This window comes from Oenanthe melanoleuca, chromosome 17 (assembly GCF_029582105.1).
Source record: "Oenanthe melanoleuca isolate GR-GAL-2019-014 chromosome 17, OMel1.0, whole genome shotgun sequence".
Taxonomy (NCBI): domain Eukaryota; kingdom Metazoa; phylum Chordata; class Aves; order Passeriformes; family Muscicapidae; genus Oenanthe; species Oenanthe melanoleuca.
In genome coordinates, this window is record NC_079350.1 from 4,695,779 (window position 1) to 4,717,208 (window position 21,430).

Below are 21,430 nucleotides of genomic sequence, written 5' to 3' on the forward strand. Positions count from 1 at the left end.
TTTGCTCAATGCAGTGACAGCTGCAAGTCTGGTCTTCAGAAGCTTGGGTTTGGCCCTGAGTATCATTCTCCTACCCCTCTGTTCCTATTTTGAGCCCAGTAAAATGAAGCATATGTTTTCTTGCATCAGCTACGTCGGTGTTACCTTGTGAGGCATGACAAGGTCATGTGTTTGTATGGCAAAAGAGGAAATCTCAAATTGTCTTTGAGCTGTCTTAGAACTGCCTTTTTCTTGTGATATATTAAAGATTTCCATGATGTACATGGTTAATTTTTGATTCATGTAGGTATGCATGTGTTGATGCTACAGTGCTGCTCCTGAAATTGGTACTGTTATATTATTAATAATCCAGATCATGCCAAGGAGATGTCTTGCATTTAATACAGAACATAAGAAGGTTTGCCTACCCCATATGAAAATCTCAAATTGGAACTGAAGATGCTATAAAAATTTAAAAGGTACAAGGTCAGCCTGAAAATTGCATATTTTAAAAAGCAGAAAATCATGTATTTTTAACAGCAAATTTCCTTACCTGTTAGTACCTTTACTAATAACATTTTCAGGTATTAACACTTAAAAATTATTTTAAGCATCATTTTAATTGTAAAACTACCTAGTTACCATTTGTCTAGTGCTCATTAATATCGAGTTTTCTAGTTGAGAGACATGAGAACTGAGCCAGAAGCATTTGGGCTCCTGTGCTCCTGTATGATCAAACAAGTCAATTTATTCCACTCATGAAAGAAAAGATAATGGATGGGTCACCTTCTTTTTACCAACACCTACTAAGGGAAAAAAATGGGTAAGAGGGTTCTTCATTATAGCAAACAAAACAAACAGAAAAAATCAGTAATTGAAAATAAAAGTTTAACCAATTTGGACTGCTGCTGAGGTGGATGGTTTAAACACCTGTAATTTAGCATGGGAAGAATTGGAGAGGAATAGTCTGGGACTTGCCTTCCTTAGAACTGAAAATTCAGTGTCTCTGTTTTTAACTTGGTTTCAGAGAATATCTGGCAGGATGTGCTTTATTTCCAATTAGTGGCTGGTCCAGACAGAAGGTTACAATGAACTGCTCCAGACTGATCCTTTATTCAAGTGAGAGAAGTGGGGGTAGAGATTCCAACCTTGCCATGACCTGGCTGAAAGCCTCTTCTGGCTGCTGACTGCAGATATTATCTATGGAAACTCTACTCTACAAACATAGTAAGTAGTAAAAACATTTAGTGTTCTTAAAAATCTGAGATTCCTCAGATCCACACCCAGCATGAGTGAAATAAGAATTGTGAAGGTAAATTTAACAGTATTTGTAAAGAAGCAGGATAAAGCTGGAAAATATGATAGAAGGCATCTGAGAGGAGAAGTGTGGGCATTGTGTGAGATCCTGCAAATAACATTCTGTGCATGAAAATGGTGCTGAGTAACTGCCTCTTCCTCCATGGGATCCTGCAGACTGTGGTAATTTGAGGTCTGGAAATAAGCACATAATGAAAGTCTGAATCCTTAACACAGGCAGACTGATTTAGATTGCACAGGCATTATGAAGCATTTCCTAGTTACAGAATTCTTCATTTATAACCTTAATTTTAATATATAACTTTTTTAGCATACCTAAAAATACATGAAAAACACTACTTTCCTCCTCAAACATACAATGTTTTTTGGGTCAGCACAAAACCTCCCTCCTCCCTGTAAAACGGTGTGTTATAAATACCTAAATAAACAAGCTTTTGGAGAGGATTTCTTCCTTTTGGTTCCAACAAGAGAGGAGTAAATAAAGTAATTGATGTGCCCTGATAGCTGTCGAGCAAGTTTCATGTCCAAGTTTTGTGTGGTGGCTTTCCTTTGGCATGCAGAGAGAAGCAGAGGATTTTAGCACCTCGCCTACAGCAGCCACCTCCTGACAGCAAAACTTGTCAATAGAGAAGCATTCAGCACTTCATTATTTCTACAACCTGAGCGCATTTGCAAATTAATTGATGTGTGGGAGGAAAGGCATCTGCTATTGTAGGAGCCCTTAAGTGTTGCAGCAAAACTGGGAATAAACTGGTTAGCTGTAGTGAGCTGATATGCTGATGCAGGTGTTGGAGCCTCTTTCTTCTTGTTTTTGATATTTAAAAAAAAACCAACCCAAACCAAACTTCTGTCTGAATTGTGACCATGGAAACACTAGCACAGTAAAGATAATACCTTGTATACTTCTATATGGTTGCTAGCAAGTCATTTCATATTTCTTGCTGGCTCAGCACCAAAAGAGAGTTTTAATTAGGCCTGTAATGAATGACTGGGAGCGTTTTAAAGGCTATTAATCTTGTGGTGTAATTGTGTTAATTATAATATCATTATAAGCTCCCATGAAAATAGGATGAAGTGTATTCCATTTGTTTAACTCCTAAAGATATTTCTGAGATCCCCTGGCTTCATCTCAAATGCTCCCACTGCAAGTCTTCAGCAGAGAAAATTGTAAAAGCATTTTGTGTGTCATTGTACCAAACCTGTTGTGCATCATCCCAGTCCTGGGCTCTCTGAGCTGCCCCTTTTCTGTAGCTGCAGGTAACTCCTTGCAATGCACAGTGTCTTTAATTTGCATTTCCCTGAGTAGTATTTCCTTGTTTTTCCTGTTTCTCATCAGTAACTCACCCGAGTGTGGCAGATGAAAGTAAGAATATGTGATCTATTTTCAGAAATAAAGATTACAGCAGCTTTCGAACTGTTACTCTTTGTGCTGTGGCAGAAAAAATGTGTAGCAAAAGAGGTGTATTTTTGTAAAGCATATGGCTCTTCCACTCGTTCAGACTACAGTGAGTTTGGGATTTGGTTGTAAAACATCTCTGTGCTTTTTGCACTCTATAGTCAGAGTGTGACATCTCCAACAGATGGACACATAAACTTTCCATAATCCACTTCTTTCCTTTCAGAAGAGGAGATGGGATTCTCATCTGTAAAAGTTGAGGAAAACCTAATCTGCTGAAATCTGCTGTGTGCATGGATGTGGGGATGTGCAAATGTGATGGAGGCACAGCTCAGCACTGGAGTTCTGCTGTTTCTGGGGCTGGCTGGCTGCAGTGAGGTCAGCCCTGCTTTTGTGCTTCAAACCTCCCTAGATCATTTGCCAGGGAGGGTCAGGACATGAGGAAGGATTTCTCCACAGAAAGGGTGTTCAGGCTTTGGAAGGGGCTGGCCAGAAGGTGAAGTCACCATCCCTGGACGTGGCACTCAGTGCTCTGGTGTAGTTGACACCAGATGTGGCTGATAAAACCATCCTGTTTGCTTTCTGCAGCCCTGCATTGTCAGGATTGTCTTGGTTTAATGGTTTTAAAATCTACAATCAAGAGTTTCCAGCCTTTATCCTGCTGGGGTGGTAGAACTGCCTTTTTTTCTTTCAGGAACTTTGCTGGTCACACTTTTATGTTTTCCATCCTCTTGACTATTACAGATTTTGTAAATAGTTTAGAAATGCCAGCTTGTGATGTATGGGCCTCTTTAACATTTCTTTGATTTATGTGCACTATGCTGAAAAAAAGCAGAGGAAGCATATTATTCTGGAAAAGAATGTTGCCAGTCTTCCATTTTTTCAGTCTTAGTTAAAAGCTACACTTTTATCAATCAAACCTGATAGGTTCTTTTTGCATTCCCAAAAACATTCATAACTTAACTCTTTGATGTCTAAAGAAATAATTTACCTAAGACTTTTATGAATTTTCTACTTATTTTTTGGGTGTCTAACTTGAAATATCTTTTAATCTGATTTTTCAGAAGTTCCAGACACCTGTGGTGCTTCCAGGGTTTGTCTCTGTAAAAGTCCCTGGTGTTCCATGAGAAGGATGAGAGTTAAAACCTCTCACTCAAGCTAGTGTTAGGAGTGACCTTTAATTTAAGATTTGCTCTTATTTGTGAAAGAATATTTTCTGTGGTTTTCCTCTTGTTGAGGAAAACTTCATAGTGTCTAGAAAAGGTGGATAAATTAATCTGATCATGAATATTCTGTTGTTATTGGGAAATAGGCCTAAGGTATTCTGTTCCAGAAGTCTCCAGCTTCAAGCTTTAATTGCTTGTTGCTGATGGGCTGGAAATCAGCATCCCCTGCAGCCTTGCTTCAGGATGCCTGCTAGATGTAAAGAAAAATATTAGCAAAATAACCATTTCAGGAGGAATTAGCTCCTAATTTGGCAACTTCAGCTCAGTTTAAACAACATTCCTTCAACCCCTTCTGCTGTGGCTACAGTGGGGTGGTCACCTCGAGCAGAAGAGAGTGGTGATGTCTGGTGTAGCTCAGCAGAGCCTTGGGAGGGACTGTGGGGTTGTGATCTTCCAATTTCCCCTTCAGGAAAGCCACAGGAGACTGGGGAAAGCCAGGTTTCCCTGTGCTGGCAGGAAAACCCTCAGCTGGGCTGTTGTCACACACTCATTGTGGGGATCTGCCTAAAGATATTGTGCCTTTTAATTATTGTGCAAGTGACCAAAGCTAAGGAAAGGCATTTAACAGAAGTTAAAATAATTAAATTGAATGAGTTAGGGAAAGGATAAATCAGCAGCACAAGCACTGGGTGTTTCTGTTCCACTGCTTACCCACTAATGGGTTTCCCCCATCTCTGCTTTGGCCTGTCTCCCCTTTGTCTGATTGTGCACTGTGCTGGTTGGATTTACATAAGCTGCACCACGTAGACATTTTATTGCAGAGTATTAATTTCTTCATTAGTCTATAAAGTGCTTTGCTTTCTGTAGTGTAGGCCACTCTGTGAGCTGCAAATCTTGGCATGGTGCTGGACAGTGTGGGGAGTGTTTCTGTACCTGATTGCAGCCCTTTATTCTGCCATTTAGGCTTAAAGTATCTTCCCATTTCTTATCTAGACACCTGAGCACCCTGTCACAGAGGCAGCAGGTCATTCTTCATACTGACACAGCTGCCACCTGAGCCCCTGACACCAAGATTTAGTCCAGGGCTTTAGAAAATACTAATTTTAGCAGGAGAGCAGTGTCTCCAGAGTTGTGGTGGTGTTTAAGGAGCACAGAGCTCTGGGGGAAGGTTCTAATTGTGTCCTTATCTTGGAGTTTAATGATGACTTTCCCCTGCCACAGATTACTTGTCCTGTACAAAGATAATGCTTCTGTCAAAAAGGAATTAGGATTTTCTGTCAGGTATTGATCAGGTGCACTTCTTGGGTTTTTAGACTTTAATGAAGTCCATTAAAGGAACATACAATTGTGAGTACACCCCACAGAGTGACACTGAGACCATTTACCTATTCTGTACAACCTCTGTACCAACCACCTGCCTTCAGCTCAGGGTTACTTGAAAATGCTGCTGTTTGTTACTGCACCTGGTTTTATTTTATCATTTAGATGCAGAACACAATGTAATAATTCTACTTTGCTTTTTGTAATTCTGTTATGTGTTAATGTTGTAGCTGCACATACAACAAAATAAATGCCAGTTCATTTAGTTACCTTTCAGTAAATATGTGTGTTCAAACCCTTCAGAATACCTAGAGGTATAAACATTTTAAGCATAAAATACTGTTATTCTTCTAAAGAGAAAATAAAGTAGCTTGTAACCCCAAATTATGATTACTCTTTATTCATTTCAAACACAAGATCCCTTTAAAATCCAGCCTGGTGGCTGTGCAGTGTCCCTTTGTGTTGACATTATCCAAAAAGCAAGAATATGTCACTTTATTAAATGGATTCCAGGACTTTTTTTAAAAACGTGGAGGAGAGCTAGTGGCTTTTGCAGAGACACTGAACAGTGCAGGTCATTTTATTGGCAGCCAGGATGCAGATGCTGAGGTTTTGACCAATTCCTTGAAGAAAGTGCCACGAGATTTGCTATCTCTGCATGGTTAAAAGCCAAAGACTTGCAAGCAGTATTGGAATGAGGGAACATTCATCAGCAGTCATTCATCAGCAGAACTTCAGTGTTTTCCAAAGAAAAGTATGGGAAGAACACACTTTAGGGCTGAAATCTGACACTAATTAAAACAGCACTCTCAGCAAAAATAGGAATTCAGAGACAATGGAATAAAACCTGTAGCAAAGACAAGGCATTAAAAGAAACAGGGATATGTATCAATGCATTTCCTACTATTGTGTCATTATATATAAAAATAAATAAAAGTGTTTCAGCTTGGTTTTGAACCCCCTGGCTCAGGAAGGGAGGGAGGTGAGAGAGCTAAGAGAGAAGCTGATATTCCCAACCTGCTCCATACCCAGTTCATTGACCAGGATGAGGCTGTGGCATCTCACTGCAGTGCAAGACCCAGCCCAGGCATGGGAGAGGACAGTAAGAGAAGTGTGAGCTCGTTGTTGTCACTGTTTAGTCAGGTCAGAGTGTTTGGCAAAAGGTGTAATAACTTCTGCACAGGCATTTAAAAAAGAATGGGATGGGAGCAGCCTTTGTTCCTGTCATGGATAGGTGTTTCTTGCTTAAATATTCTTGTAAACTGGAAGGTGTTCTGGGAGCATAAATGCTTTTAAAAAATAGAATAAAGTGTCCTAATTAAATAGTAAAATAGAGCAAAGACACACTGTCTAGCTTTCCTGTTAATTGAATAGCCTGCAACCCAGATCAACAAGAGGAAAACCAACAAGTAAAGAAATTGGAGACTTTTCTTTTGGCTTATTGATGCTGTTTTGGTCAAGTCAAAAATTCAGCTGTCCTGAAATGATCAAACGTTGTTTGGAGAAAAAGAGAATTTCCAAACAGGCCTCATTATCTGAAAAAAGCTTAAAATATCAATTAAGGTAGTATAATTTCTCTCTTGCCTACTGCAGTCTGCAGAGATGAAACTGTGGGAGTGTCCTGCTTGCTTGCTCGTTGCTCTTTTCAAAAGAATAAGTAGAGTTTTATCATACTAGACAAATTCTTTTCCATCTGCATGGGAGAAGTTATTTAATGATGGGGGGCAGAGCACTGTGCATCCTAAAGGAGGCAAATGTGCATCACAGGATTACAGTGAACTCAGAAAATGCCACCGTGGGTGAGTGTGTGTCAGCCACCTCTCTGAAAGGCATTCCTTGGGGGAATGGAAATAAACTTTACATTACCCAGATCTGAGAAAATGTTTTTCTGTTTATAGATATGATCACTAAGTATTTCCATAAGAGTAAGTAATGTGATTACAAAGAATATCATTCTTCTGATTTCACTTTTTTAAGTGTTGATGCTTAGAAAGCTTTAATTAATAGCAGAATGTAAATGTGCAACTGTGAACTGATGTGATCAGTTGCTAATGCTCCAATTACTTTTTTTTTTTTCCTCTTATTCTTTTTTCCCTGATTCTTACCTTCTTTCAACCAATTTTTGCAGCTTTGGATGGCCTTGTCAGTAAGTGCAGCGTTCTCACTTGTTTGGGCAGCAGTCAGCACATGCAAAATCTCCAGCCCATGAATTATGTAAACTAAAGACCTCTAGACCCAGCTTGATTCTAATGATGAAGCTTTAGCTTTCAAAGTTTAAATGAGCACTGTGCTCATGTTTGTGGTTTCATAACATTCACTGCAGAGTAACCCTTCAGCTAAGATGGAAACCTGTCACAATATGGTCAGAGCTTTTCAGCTGAACAAAGGGGCCTTTTCTACAGGGTTCTGGCTGTAGCAGAAGTTTTCTGTCTGCTCCAAATCTTACAGATATCTACACAAGACAGGATTTTTTTGGGGGGTGGGGAGGCTCTTTTTGGTTATTGTTATTGTTTTAGGAGGTACGTTACCTTAAAGAGTCACTGGGGTAGAGTAAGGAAAAGATACTGTGTGATTAACTTCTTTAAAAATATTAATGCTTTCACTGCTACATCAGATCTGTAATTCTTTAATACACTTTTTTTTGTTTAAACAGTTCCTGTGAAAACCAAGGACATGCAGATGAAGAAATTGCTCTCCTTACAATTACAGCTGTGAGAAAAGTGACTCCCAAGTGCTTTCTCTGTTGATGCTTTTCACTTAGTGAGGAAGATTAAGAGCTGTTAATATATGAATATAATTTTCATATACTCAGGAACACTGAAAATGTGAGATATTAGTGATAGCATTTTGTTGCAGAAAATACAGCCATGTGACCATTAATGTAGAAAAATAATTAATCTTAAAAAAGAATTTAAAAGTAATCTGAGTTCTGTTTGTAGCTTCATGTAAAGCTTTTGTATATATTGGAGTGTTATTTTCAGTACCTTTCCTAGATTCCTAAGAAGAGTCACTTCTGATTTTAAAATGTAAAATTCACACCTCTACTTGGAATTGCAGTTTTAAGAAAAATATCAGCTATCATGAGATTCATCATAAACCTGTACAAGTTGGCACTGGGGTATGTCCTGGCTGCTAAACGTTGTAAATTGATTTTTGTTGTTGCTGGTTTTGATTTCTTGGTTTTCTGAAATAGATTTTCTGTTTCATCTGCGTGTATTGGGGAAAATGGATCGATCTTATTGATATTATGCAGAAAAATATTTCATTAGGAAAAGCTCAGCCTCACACAAGCCAGGTGGAATTCCCCAAAGCTGGAAAACGTGGGTGCTTGGAGTACTGATGGGGAATTCCTTTGCAGCTGATAGGGGAATGATTTGCTTGACTATCTAATGCTGCAGCAGTGCTCATTTCAGTGAGTATTCACCATTCTGCTGTGTTCTCTGGGCACAGAAGCAGAGGGAGGGTGTTGGGAATGTTGTTGGGAATGCACTGGGCAGGGCAGGTTTGACCATCAGCTTTGGGATTTTTATCCCCTGTGGGTTGTGGGGTGTCAGACCCCTCAGAGGGTTGGAACACAACAGCTCTGCTGCTGCAGCCCAAGGCTCTGTCACCCCCTGCCTCATCTCCAGCTGTAGCACATACCCACAACCTTCCCCCCAGTGTTCTCCCAGCCAGCAGCATTCCCTGGATTCAGGACTCCTTGAGCTGAGTGTAGTTTGTGTGTGTTCATTAACCCCAAAAAGGATTTGTGTCCCACCAGCTCCTCTCAGCCTCCCTGCATGAGCCTTTTAGCACCCACAGCATCCTGGCAGTGCATTTCAGCACTTTTCCCTGAAGTGAGTTTGGAAATGGCATTCTCTTGTTAGTAAGCAAAAATTTGGGGGGATTGATGTGTTTTTAGCTGAGATTTTCTCTCATGGTTGATGCTGGCAGATAAAGGAGTTTATTTTGTAAGAGGAAAAGGGAACTGAATGGCTCCTGTATTATCCATCAGACCATGGATCTCCTGGCCATAGTTTTGATACCTGTGGTCCTGCTTTGGCACTATTTTCAGGCTTGCTTCTGCTCCTCAGAAAAATGATTAAGAAACAATTTCCTGATCCCTTCAGTGAGCACCCCCTGTCCCCAAAAAGGAGAGCACTCTGTGCAGTACAGTGTGTGATGCTTTAATAATGTATAAATCAAGCTGGACAGAAGCTGCCTGTCAGTTTTATTAACTTTGACCTTTTCTCCCATTATAAAGATGGTTTGGTAAATATTTAATGGCCCTTACAGGTTTTGACAGTTGGACCTGCATTCCTAAAAGCAAAGGTAGATGATGAAGAAATACTTATAATTAATAAAAATAACTTTATCACTTGGGACTCAGCCTTGAATGACAAAATTGTGGTTTAGAATCTATTTCTTTTTTATTCCTTTTGTAGTTTTTTGGTTGTTTTTTTAATGCTGACCTCTAAATGTCACTAGCTGGGAGCTTATGAAATGTTTTTAAGAGGTTACCTTTAAAATCCATCTCTGATTAGTACTGGTGATTACCTCCCTCTCTGAGCAAGTATCCAAATAATGTTGTTTACCTGAAATACCTGCACAGGGAGCATCAGTGAATGGTGCTACAAAAAGATACAAGAGGAAAAGGAAAAGAATATTCTTGGAGTCAACAGGCTCTTCTGCCAGAGGTGTCTTTGCCTTTAATTCCCTGCATATTGCACTCCCTGCACATCCAGGCAGTGAAGATTGAAAACTAAGCCCCTGACACTGAAACATCACCTTTCAGACATGGACCCTCCATCGCCCTCATTGATTTTTTTTATTTCAGAAAACTGTCGGAGAAAAACACATTTGAGCAAAATCCTTTGGTTGGGGCAGTAAAATCCCCCCTTCCCTGGCAGAGCACAGCTCTCTTCCTGTTAGGAATGTGATGTGTCTTCTTGTGCCACAGCTGAGCTTAGGTGGCAAAGCAGCCAGAAGAACCAGGAGCTGTTAGAAATCCTTCTGGATGTGCTGAGCAGGGAGATCTGACTCAAAGTGGCTCAGGGGATCACTTCCTCCTGTTCACAGCAGTTTTTGAGTCCATCATTTCAAACTTTGCTTCCTTCCTTTTCACTCTGCCCCTGTAGAACAGCTTGGTCTAAGACCCTTTATTTTCTGAATGTTTTAAATTCATACTTTCCTGACCATAACCCATTTTTTGTGTGCAGACCATGGGGTTAGAGGTGTCAGAAATCTTTAGACAATGTAATGAACACATAGATCCAGGTACTGGAATGTTGCAGGAAATCACATTTGTCTGACACTGACTCTTCCTCCCCCTTCCAGTTCAAAATTGGGGAGCTCAGAATGTAACTGAAAGTGTTCAGAGGAGAACTTGTTGCACTTGGAGGTGGCTGCAGGACAGCAGAGCCCTGTAGCTGTTCTTAAATCTGAGAGCTGTGGGAGTGCACTCAAAATCCTGCCGACTCATGTTGTGTCCTTCAGAAATTTGTCTTTTATTGGCAAGGAAAAGAAAAGTTTTGAGGAGAAAGCTACTGAATGTGAATTGTTCTGCAGTGCTGTGGAGATGGGCGAGCAGGTATTTTAAAAGCAAAATGTTTCTTCACAGTGGTAGAAACTCCTTTCAAATGTTTTGTGGTTTTATGTTTAAGAAGAGAAAGATGAGTGTTATTTCTAAAAAGCTGGTTTATATTGTGAAAGGGTTGCATCTCTCTTTCTCTTATCTTCTTCCTAAAGTGAGAATGTTTAGTCCCTAGAGAGGAGAAAAGTCTCAATGCTTAAAAGCAAGCCCAAGTTTCAAGAGAGTTAGACTTGAGAGGAAGTCCTTGATTCATTGTCTTACTTGCCCTAATGCATAACTTCCTCCTCATACCCATTTCACAGCAGACTTTTTCCATGTGCTTTTGTCCCTATTGTCTTCCACCAAGCAATACTCTGAAATACCAACATTAACTTCCTGACTGGCTGTAATTTGAGTCAGGTGCCACAGGTAGCAGAGGTCTGACACAGACAGAGTACTGCAGTGGTGTGTATTTTAATATATATATATGTTTTTTCTTATCCAGTTGCAGTACCATGCTGGGCTGGCATCTGGCCTTTTGAATCAGCAGTCTCTGAAACGTTCAGCCAACCAGATGGGAGTCTCTGCAAAGAGAAGACCAAAAGCCCAGCCAACAACTCTTGTCCTGCCTCCTCAGTAAGTAATGCAATATTTGGAAGAGTTTCCATGCTGGGGGGTGCAATATTTCTTATTAACTTATTGTTTTTTTTGGTTTAATTTTCAATCATCATCATAAGCAACCTCACGCTTGCATTTGTACGCATTCCCTTTGTAGCAGGTCGTTAAAAAACTTTCTGCAAAACAAGCTTGTCATTGAGGAATGATGTTCACCTGATTGTTGTGACTTGGAGCTTCAAGTAGGACTTTTCTGAAGGTCCTAAAAGACTGAAGCCAAAAAGTCTTTGGTGTGAGTACTTGCTGGGCAAACGTCTGTTCTGAGTCCATCTGTTCACCATATGTTAATTTTGCATCGGATCTAAACCTCTTTTACAGGTGACAAGCAATTATGAGGACACTTAGAAACTGTTTGAGGACACAGAGTATCAACACTTTAAGCAGCCTGTGTGTAGTGATGCCAGAAACACAGAGATGTACACAACAAAGCTTATAAATTAATAAACTGCCTGAAATATATTTAGTTCCATGTTAGAAAATGATTATTATGTAGAAAATGAAGCGCTAAGCAATTGTTCATTATGCTGAGCATCCTTGTAGTTTGTGGAAACTGCTCTGTTTTTCCTCACAAAACAAGAGTCACTGATGTATAAACACTCGTAGTTGCAATAATAAAAGTCCCTGTTGTCACCAGATTTCACAGGTCAATGTTAAGACAGTGTTTTCTTAAAAGAAATGTGAAAAAAATCAGAGTCAATAGAGCTTTCTTCTTGTATATTAACTTTAAAGAGCTGGTAATTCAAGAGCCCATAAAATGCTCTGTTGTTTTACTAGTGGTTCAGACAAAGGAGAATGGTTTGAAGGGGGCTCCAGCAGTAGTTGGAAAACCAGATGTTGTTTCTCTGATACGTGTGATGGAACAGGAGTATCTTGTGACAAACTGGCTGCTTAGTTTTCCTTCTTTGTTGGGATATCTGGAGTTTCAACATGACTTCCTTCTCCAGGAAGTCTATGAACTGGAGTACAGTTACATCACTTAACACAGTTTTTTCAGAGGTCTTAAAGTCTTTTGGTGTTTTTTTGGTTTATTTCTTAGTCATGGCATCTCTAGTTACTAAAAATATCTATAAAGAGCTAACTTCTACTTGTGCATAGAAAAATCTGTTCCTTAACAGTTGCAGCTGTATCAGTCTTAATGTAAGATACATAATATACATATTTAAAAGTATTATATGTCTTGTTATCTGTAGATGATTTTCCTGCAGTGGTGCATTTAGCTAGGATCTGCAGACAGACTGAAATTTTAGTGTGGTAGCTAAACTTTAGGCAGTAGTTGAATTATGTTTCAGTATCTTATTACCACTTCCAGCATTATTCACAGGGAAAATGTGTTTCTGCTGAGCTGGCCCTTTATCTGTCACTGGTTTCCTCCTCTCTGGCTTCTCTTTGACCTTTCCATATTTGTTCTTGTTTGCTATCTTGGTGTGTCTTAAGAGAATAATAGTGATATTAAGGCAAATCAAATACCTGTTGGGCTCAATAACTTGTTTCCAACACAGGACAGAAGAAGATTATGAAAAGACTTATGAAAATAGGCTTTATGAAAAGTATTAAAAAAAAAAAAAAGGTGTGACAAATGGATTTTAATATCTTGATTTTGCTGTAGTTTCATGCAAATAGTGATGAATCACGCAGTGGGGTTTTTTTCCCTTCATTCTTTATAAAATGCAAAAGAAGAAAACATCCAGATGCAAAACTACAGATCTCCTTGAAAGGGCATTCTGCATCCCAATATTCCCATGGCAATTCAAGGAATTTTTTTTAGCTTTATTAATTCATCAAGAAAGGGATAACTATTTCTTGGCCTGTTTTTGCTTTGATGTATGCTATTAAAATTAAGTTCAGTGACAAGTCATTGGGCTGAGTAACAATGAGTCAAGTGTTTATTAAATGTTGTTCAGAGCAACTATATTATCTAGAGCTTTTCTTAAACAGAAGTAGTTGAAACCAGCTGTATGCCAAAATGTCATTTCAGGGGAGCAGCTTGGAGTGAATATCAACACTGCAGTAAATCCTTTCTGCCAGCAAAGGAATGCAGGAAACACTTGCTCAGGAATTATCAGAGGTGATGATTTGGGCAAAGAATCTCCTAAAACCAATTTATTCTTATGCAGATTTTGCACATGGCTGGTTTGCTAGTAAACATGCCTGTATTTGAGTTAAAGGTAGTATTAGAGGGCAGGTTACTATCTGTTTATTTATGATCCTGTTCCTTGAAGAAACTGCATGAGTAACTTTTGCTGTTGCACTTCACCTTCTCGATGGCAGTGGTGCCAGCTGAGCAATTTTCTTGTTCATCCAGGTCTTTGATCTGTGCTGCTGGGGTGAGACTTGGGTTGTATTCCACAAACTAAACATTCCCAAATGGTCTTTCTCCTCATGAAGGAAAAATCAAATTTTGTTCAATTCACTGTTCACTTGAGCTTTCAGTCTCTATCCCTGCTCTGCTTTTCTTCTTTCCCCTCCAAAATGCCTTCTTTGTTTAAAGAAACCAATCAAACAAGCCTGTCTTGGAGGCTCAGCCATCTCTCCCTATTTTGTGCTCACAGAAGGAGCTGGAGAAAGGGTTTTGCTGATGGCAAAAGTGATTCTTGGTGGGTCCTCACCCCTTTTCCTCCCCAGCCTTAGTCTGTATTGTGATGTACTCTGGTTTGAGGTGAGAACCTCTAGCTCTCCACTAGTAAATACCTGAAACAGAGAAGCAATTTTGAATCCAAAAGGTGGTTTTGAAAATGGAAGTTCTCTGCTCTGTGCAACTGCTAGGAGGAAAATCTGCATTTTCTCCCTGTTTGTTATTTGAGGACTTGTGAGGGTGCTGAGCAGTTTTGACGAGAGCCCTTTTGGCGTTGGGTTTTGCTTTTCAGTGTTGCTTTTCCCTGGCTCGGAAAGCGCAGAAAGGAAGCCTGGATTGATGTGTGTCTCATTCCCAGCCAAATGATCTGTGTGAGAAAATGACTAACTGCTGGCTGCTTTCTCTGCCTGCTTTGTCCCTCCTTCTGTCTTCTATTAACAAGACATCTCCCTGTACGTGCTAATGGATGCGTTCCCTCACATGCCTCTCATCTGGCTGCGGGTTCCTTCCTTCTGTTCAGGAATCTCAAGGCAGCGTTTGCTGAAGTGCTGAGAGCTGTCAGCTCCTCTCAGTGCCTGGGGAAATGTCTGCCTGCAGCCCTGCTGGAAACCAGGGTGCCTGCTCCTGCTTGGGGATTCAGAAATAAAGACAATAAAATGGTGGCGTAGCTTTTCTCTTCCTCTTGAATTGTATTAATTGGTGCAGTTAATTAATCTCGAATTATTTTGCTTGGCAGCACATGTTGAAAGCAAATTTGCAGTTATGGAGTTGTCTCTGAGACCCTGAGAGAGCAGAATTTTCTGGGAGAGTGCTGAGAGCAGAGAGTCCACAGGGTAATTCCTGCTGCTGGACCACCCTGCTGGGATCCCAGGGAATCTGGTGTGTCACTGTCCAGCTGCAAAAGAGCAGCAGTGAGCCACTGGCAGCTGGAGAAGGAGAAAAAGAGAAAGCCCAGGATGCTGTCTGTATCCTGCCAGTGGAGTTCACAAGAGTCAGTCAGGTTTAATGGGAATTTTTAGGGGTCTCAGTAGGAAACCCTGTGGTTTTGATAGCTCTGTTGTGTGGGGCTTTCTCAGTGCTCCCAGATTAATCATCTGTCTTCTCTGTCTGGAAGAAAATTGCCAGAACAAGAACTCAGAAGGTACTGAGACTCTTGCCCTTTATGGTGCCTTTTAGGGTCATTTGTTGTCACTTTGTGGTTTTGGAGAAATAAGCACACTATAAACAATAAACAAGTGGAAGTCTTGTTCTTGTTTGACAACTTGAGGCTCAATGAACAGAGAGGTTTGAGTAAAAGAGAGTCCAGTTTCTTTGTTTTCAGGCTCTTCGACTTGTCTTGTAAATCTCTTGTGGTCTGATGTATGCCCTAACTTGACAGTGAAAATACTGTAATAGATTGAGTAAAAATCTCTGTAAATTTGTCCTCTATTGCTAGGAGCGCACCAGCAAAATTACTTTTCTTGGTTGTTTTTTTTTAATAAAGGATAAGACAGTGCTGCCCATGATACTGTTCTAGATGAATGAGCAAAAAAAAAAAAAAAAATCTGTAGACATAACTTTTCTTTTAGGAGATAACAAGGACTTGAGGATATAGAGACTCTGGATGGCCACTTTATTTCTACTCATTGTTCTGAGATGGAGGAGGTCTCTGATCTGCCCTCTACATCTCAAAATTCATCTGCATGAGTCTTCTAGAGAAGAAGAATATATTCAAAATAAATCTACACTTTCTGCATCCTTTGGAGCTGCATTAGCTAAAGATGCTCCACAGCAAGTAGATTCCATAAAAAGTTAATTTCCTGGCTCAGCAGGTATTTGTTCATCTGGCTTTGGAACAGAACTGTACAGATGTCCCAAACTCTGAGTTGATTGGAGCTTGATTCAATACCAGCATAGTCAAAGTGTTGTGTCAGAGCATTAATGTCTTATCTGTTTAATGGTTCTGTCATATAATTAGTACTGTCAAATTCTGTTGGCTTTTGTCAAGATCTTTCTTCAGGATACTCAAATTGACTTTTACAGAAGGATTTAGTAATAAATGAAAAAGTTACTGTTTTTAACAGCTTTCTATATATATGTATATAAAGCTATACACCCAGTCATCAGATGTGCCAGAATAAATTTTTTTGCATTTAACTTGTATAATTTATCATTTTTGCATTAAGGAAAAATCCTGAGCCCTTTGCCAAGAGTTTTTTGGAGGAAAGAATTTTTTCAGCATTTTGTTTTATAAACAGCATCTAATTGCTTCCTGAGTTCAGGGATTTTCAGCATGTAAGAAAGAGACAGGTTTTTCTAAAGGTAGTGGCAAAACATGCTCAAGCCCTTAAGAATAAATGTTGGTAAATTTTGTAATTTTTAAGAGAACTTGTTTAAATTATGCTGTGTTGGTCCTTTCCAACCCAAATTCCATGATGAGTCTGTTTCAGTTCAGTGTGACACCAGGTGTAGGGGTGGGGTTGTTACTGCAATAATTCAGTATTGGGAGCTGGACTCCAAACTTTGAGCCTCCTCTTGGAGTATTCAGGAGTAGAAGAATGAAGTGTGTGGCTGTATTTTCTGTTTTGAGAGAAGTCATCAGAAGTTCTTTGTGCAGTTCTGAAATTCTTCTTTGCCTGTACTGGCAAAGCTGCATTAAGTATCAATATTCATTAAATACCATGGAGATGATAATGTAATAAAGCAATAATCCTCGGGCCCACATCTGTACTTCTCTCCAGAAGAGCTGAGGTTGAGAATATAATTAAAGATTAAAACTCTGTTTGCATTCTGGAACATGGAGATATCTTTTTGTACATGATGGGGAATTGTATTAATAAGGAAGAGATCAGTTTCCAATAACTTTCAAGACTGGGAGCTCATTTCATATCCCTGTTCATGTTTAAGTTTCTCACGGAATTCTTTAACTTGATTTTAGCAAGAGAGTGCAACAGGAACTGTAGAAGAACATGTTGCTGAAACATGTGACCCTTTTGCTCCACAAATTAATCCCCTTTTATATGAGAGAAAAAGAGATTAAAAATCAGTTCTTTATATTGTAAGACAATGATGTTTACAAGAATAAGTTTAATTACTTTGCAGCCGTGTACTGTGCCAATCGAACATTAATTTTAGTATTTGATGTCTTGTCCACAGTTTGGATCACATCATTGTGCTGTTTTCTTTTTATTTTTAGTTAATTGTTGAACTCCTGTTGCAGAGCTCTTTAGTGAAGCTGTTTTAGTGGGAGTTTGCAGTGTTTTGCCATTTACCCCTGTCTGCCACACTGATTTCAGTGTGTTGTGGAGCCAGGACACAGACCCCAAAGCTGGGAGCATCTCCCTAGGCTGAAGCCATCTGTGTCACAGGTTATGAGGGACAGTTCCAAGGTGATGACACATCATTAACCTGGCTCGAACTGAGTTTTCCAAGGGAGCAGCCCTTGGGTGGGTGTTCCTCTCTGCATTTCAGATGTGACAAGTGAGTTACCCAGTCCTTGTCATTTGGATGAGAGGCAATTCTAAGCTTTTAAAGACAGATATTTTTTGTTCCCAGTTTCCCATGTCAGCAGCAGGGACAAATGTTCCAGAGCTCTGTTGCTTTGTCCTGCTGCTTTGGGTGTGTTTTGTTTAAAAGTGGTGGGGGGGAAACAGTCTGCTGTTAAATGTAATGGCAATCTGTCTCAGTTCTGTGGAATTTACTGTTGAGCACTCAGTATAATGTGGCTGGAAAGAAAAAGCTCCAAAGTGCAGTTCTGATTCATGAAGGGCTTTATTAGGCAGCTCCAGTGAGATCAAATCCAGTAACACACCAGGGATTTAACAATGCTCATCTCACTACTTGTAACCAAAGGTACCTTACCAAATTCTGCTCCAAAAAAGAGAGAAGGAGTAATCCAGTTGAAATTTGATTTCAGTCTAACAGGTAAATTTTGAAATAGGTGCTCTTATATTGTTTGATGTCTCTGTTTTGTTTTCAATGTTCAGTTGGGTTGTGTATCATGTTAACTTTGGGACTTTACAGATGCTTTGTAACCTGTGTAGATACCAAAGATACAGAACATGAGCTTTGCTGCTCTGTGCATCTTTAGAAAAACAATTCTTTTAAACATTTTAATCTTGATTTAATCTTCTAATATGTTGATATATTTGACAGCAGGGGTTTCTGCAGTAATCTTCTTTGTTTTGCTATGCCAAATCAATGCTTTTTTTTTTTGGCTGTAGTTATATGCTGAATTTAATTTAATTCCATTAAGTACTATACAGCTGCATATTTTCTTACAAAGTAATTACAAAAGACCAGCAGGCATTGATCAACACAGATTGTCCAAAGGAAATACTTTGACTAAAACTAAATGTTCCTTATGATATTCATTAACAGGAGAACAATTTGTATCTATACAATACAAAAGAATCTTGGATGTTGTTTATCTGTAGTAAATTACTGAAATATGTATTAAAGAATCCCAGAATGGTTTGGGTTGGAAGGGACCTTAAAGCTCATCCCATTTCACCCCCTGCCATGGGCAGGGACACCTTCCCCTACCTGAGGTTGCTCCCAGCCTCATCCAGCCTGGCCTTGGACACCTCCAGGGATCCAGGGGCAGCCACAGCTGCTCTGGAAAGGTTTCTCTCAGGAAACATTAGTTAGGAGGTAAAAATTCTCTGTGTATTTTAACATGGAAGAAAAATCTATTTTATTTATTCACTTTTCAACAGCTCTTGTAACCAAGTACTGTGGAAAGGACATGCATGCAATTAAGATTTCACAATTTCTTTACTGTGTATGGAGCTTTTTTTACAAGTGTGTTGTGAGCCACTGTGGATTGATGTGATGAGCTCTGTGCACATGCCTGTCATGGAGACATGAGCCAAAAATCACCTGGGGCTGCTGGCTGTTGATATTTTGTGTCATACTCCACTAATAATCCCCCAACCAGGATTGTTGTGAGTGTGATGTGGAGCCCTGTGTGACTGAGCACAGCGATTTGAAATCGTTCCCATCCACTTTGGGGAAGATTAACTGGAACTCTGTATTTGGGAAGTGAAAAAGATGAATCTTTTTGGAGACTCTGGGCCGTGTAGCAGTGTTGATCTGCTGTTCCCAAAACATGCACAGATCCAGAGCAGCAGACCCACAGTGAGTTTAGAATTACTTGGGACCACAGCTCTGTTGTAAATTTCTGACTCTTTGATGTATGTTTGCCTTAAAGGTAATGTTTGTGTGACAACTGTGCCATTAAAAGGTGGCAATTAATTAAAAGTTGTTCCACAGTCCCAACCATTAGAAGATGCCCTTGTAGCATTTAGAGCAGAACATTAATATTGCACTGTAGGGAATCCCTGTACTTTCAGTGAAAAATAAAGTCAAGGATGAAGATTTTAATGTGTAATTAAAGACTGCAAATACTAGTTTAGCTGCTTGTTTCTCTCTCAGAAAAAAAGTTAAAAAGAACACAAACTACATGTGGTTAAACTAATTAAGACAGTGAAGAACAAGCTAGATAAGAGAGGAAATTTGTATGAACATAATAATGATATCAAAGCTTCTGCTAAAGCTGTGATTTTATAATAAGATTGCTTTAAACCCCCCCCATTCCCTTTTTTTTAGCTTTGCTATTTGGGGGATGGGGATTTGAGGCTGCTTTACTGCAGCAGACAATCAATCTGAAAAGAATAAATTAAAACTGCCTCTTGCCAAATTCAAAAATGTATTACAGCAAGTGTTTCCATCTGCATTGGTGGCATATTCCCTTGTCAGAGATGAGGAGCAGGAAGAGCACAGCTGGAATAAGGTGAAATAGAAGGTCTTGATACTTTAGTGGTTTAACCAGACTAGATTTATTGTATTATCTCATTGTGTAACTTGGAATAAGCCCATTGTGAATGTATTAATTAATTACTTTATTGCTATATCTCTACAAAATAACCTTTGTGTATCTGAGAGGAAAACTAAACAGCTACACTGGGAAAGGGGGGATAAAAGTGCCTTCAAATGGGACCCCCCTGTACCCTTGAGGAGAAGGAAGCTCTAGGTGTGTATCACATTAAAAAACTTCACAAATCTCACCTGGAAATAAAGAAAATTAAAGCCCCCTGTAGTTTCAGCAGTAACCCTACACAGGGTGAAAGTTCCCAGGTGATGAGCTGCACCATGGAGTGTCCTGGGAGCTCAGGGGTCGTGGTGGTGCCAGGTCTGGCTGTGCTCCTGACCATGTGCAGGGTGTGAGAGGATGCCTGACTGTCCTTTCTAACTGCACAGGAGAACTGCTTTGCTCTGCTTTCTTTACCTGCAGTTAAAAATAACTGTTATTACTTTTTAATTTCACTTTAGGGCATTCTCTGGGTATTTGTGTGTTTACAAGGTACCCTATGGATGGGTTAAATGAAAAAAGCTGGGGGTAGCAAATTCCAGCTGATGACTTCATAGTTTTCTCCTCTAAATATAATCTTCACTTAAAATGATTTTAAATATTTTGGTACACTTATTTTCTAGTCCCATTTTCCCAACACACAGTGGGAAAAAATAAATAAAAAGGAACCACTAGAAGTTTCACTGGGTGAAGTGACTCAGTTTGCATCTCAATATAGATGCTGCTCTATGTTATTTCCATTCTCCATGGGTTAATTTTGGAAGGCACTTGGTCTGTGCTGTGCAGGTTTTACCTGCACAGGAGTAACACCATCATTTCAATTTCATTGATGTTACTCAGCAGTATGTGTATGTTATTGTGAAAATCAGTGTCTTAACAGTGTGATGCACATTGCTAATTGACATAGATACATTCACCTCATTATTTGTGTATTTGCTTGATTCTAACCTTTGCATTGGTAACACAGGGAGTAAAAACTGGACAGGGAAGACCTTGTTAACATTGGAGACTTGAGTTTGGCTTTTTTTTTTTTTTTTTTTTTTTTTGGTGGCTGCACACTGTGTCTTTGTTGTCTGTGAGTCATGGCCAGGGAAATCCTGTAGTAAGCCCTCTAATTTTAGCAACCAAAAGCACCTCCATGCAGCAAGTTTTGCATTGGAATTAAATTTTTGCTTTAGTGTTGCTCAGGATTGTTCTTTGAAACTCAGTTTTGGTAAAGAAAGTAAGAGTTTGGCATAGAGTTCGTGGTGAAGTAGTGAATCACTTATTTAACATTTGCTGAGCTTACCTGGAATGGAATGAAATGAAATAAAGATTGTATTCTGTGTATGATCATTATGTTCCACTGTTGCCTGTAATGCTTTGATTCCATCCCTCACAAAATGTGATTGTGGAATAGTGTTCAGCCTTTCCATTCTGTGCCATGTGTGTTTGAAAGCACTTAAAGACACAGAGACTCCCAAACAAGTTGTTGAAGAGGAAATTACTCTTTTGTTGAATTGTTCCATGCCTCAGTTTCCCCATAGGAATGGTGAGAATTTTATCACCTGGAGGCTGTGCAGGAATGCTGGGAGCAAGAAGGCATTAACCACAAAGCAGATGC

The 21,430-nt window shown here is 39.5% G+C and overlaps 1 protein-coding gene across 2 annotated transcripts in view; it reads left to right on the forward strand.

The window, feature by feature from the left end:
* Positions 1-21,430, forward strand: part of MED27 (mediator complex subunit 27) — an 82,546-nt gene that overhangs the window by 21,035 nt on the left and 40,081 nt on the right. For both annotated transcript variants that reach the window (XM_056505370.1, XM_056505369.1), the window contains exon 3: positions 11,235-11,365. In XM_056505370.1, the coding sequence (XP_056361345.1) occupies positions 11,235-11,365 (131 nt within the window). The remainder of the gene's footprint in view (positions 1-11,234; positions 11,366-21,430) is intronic.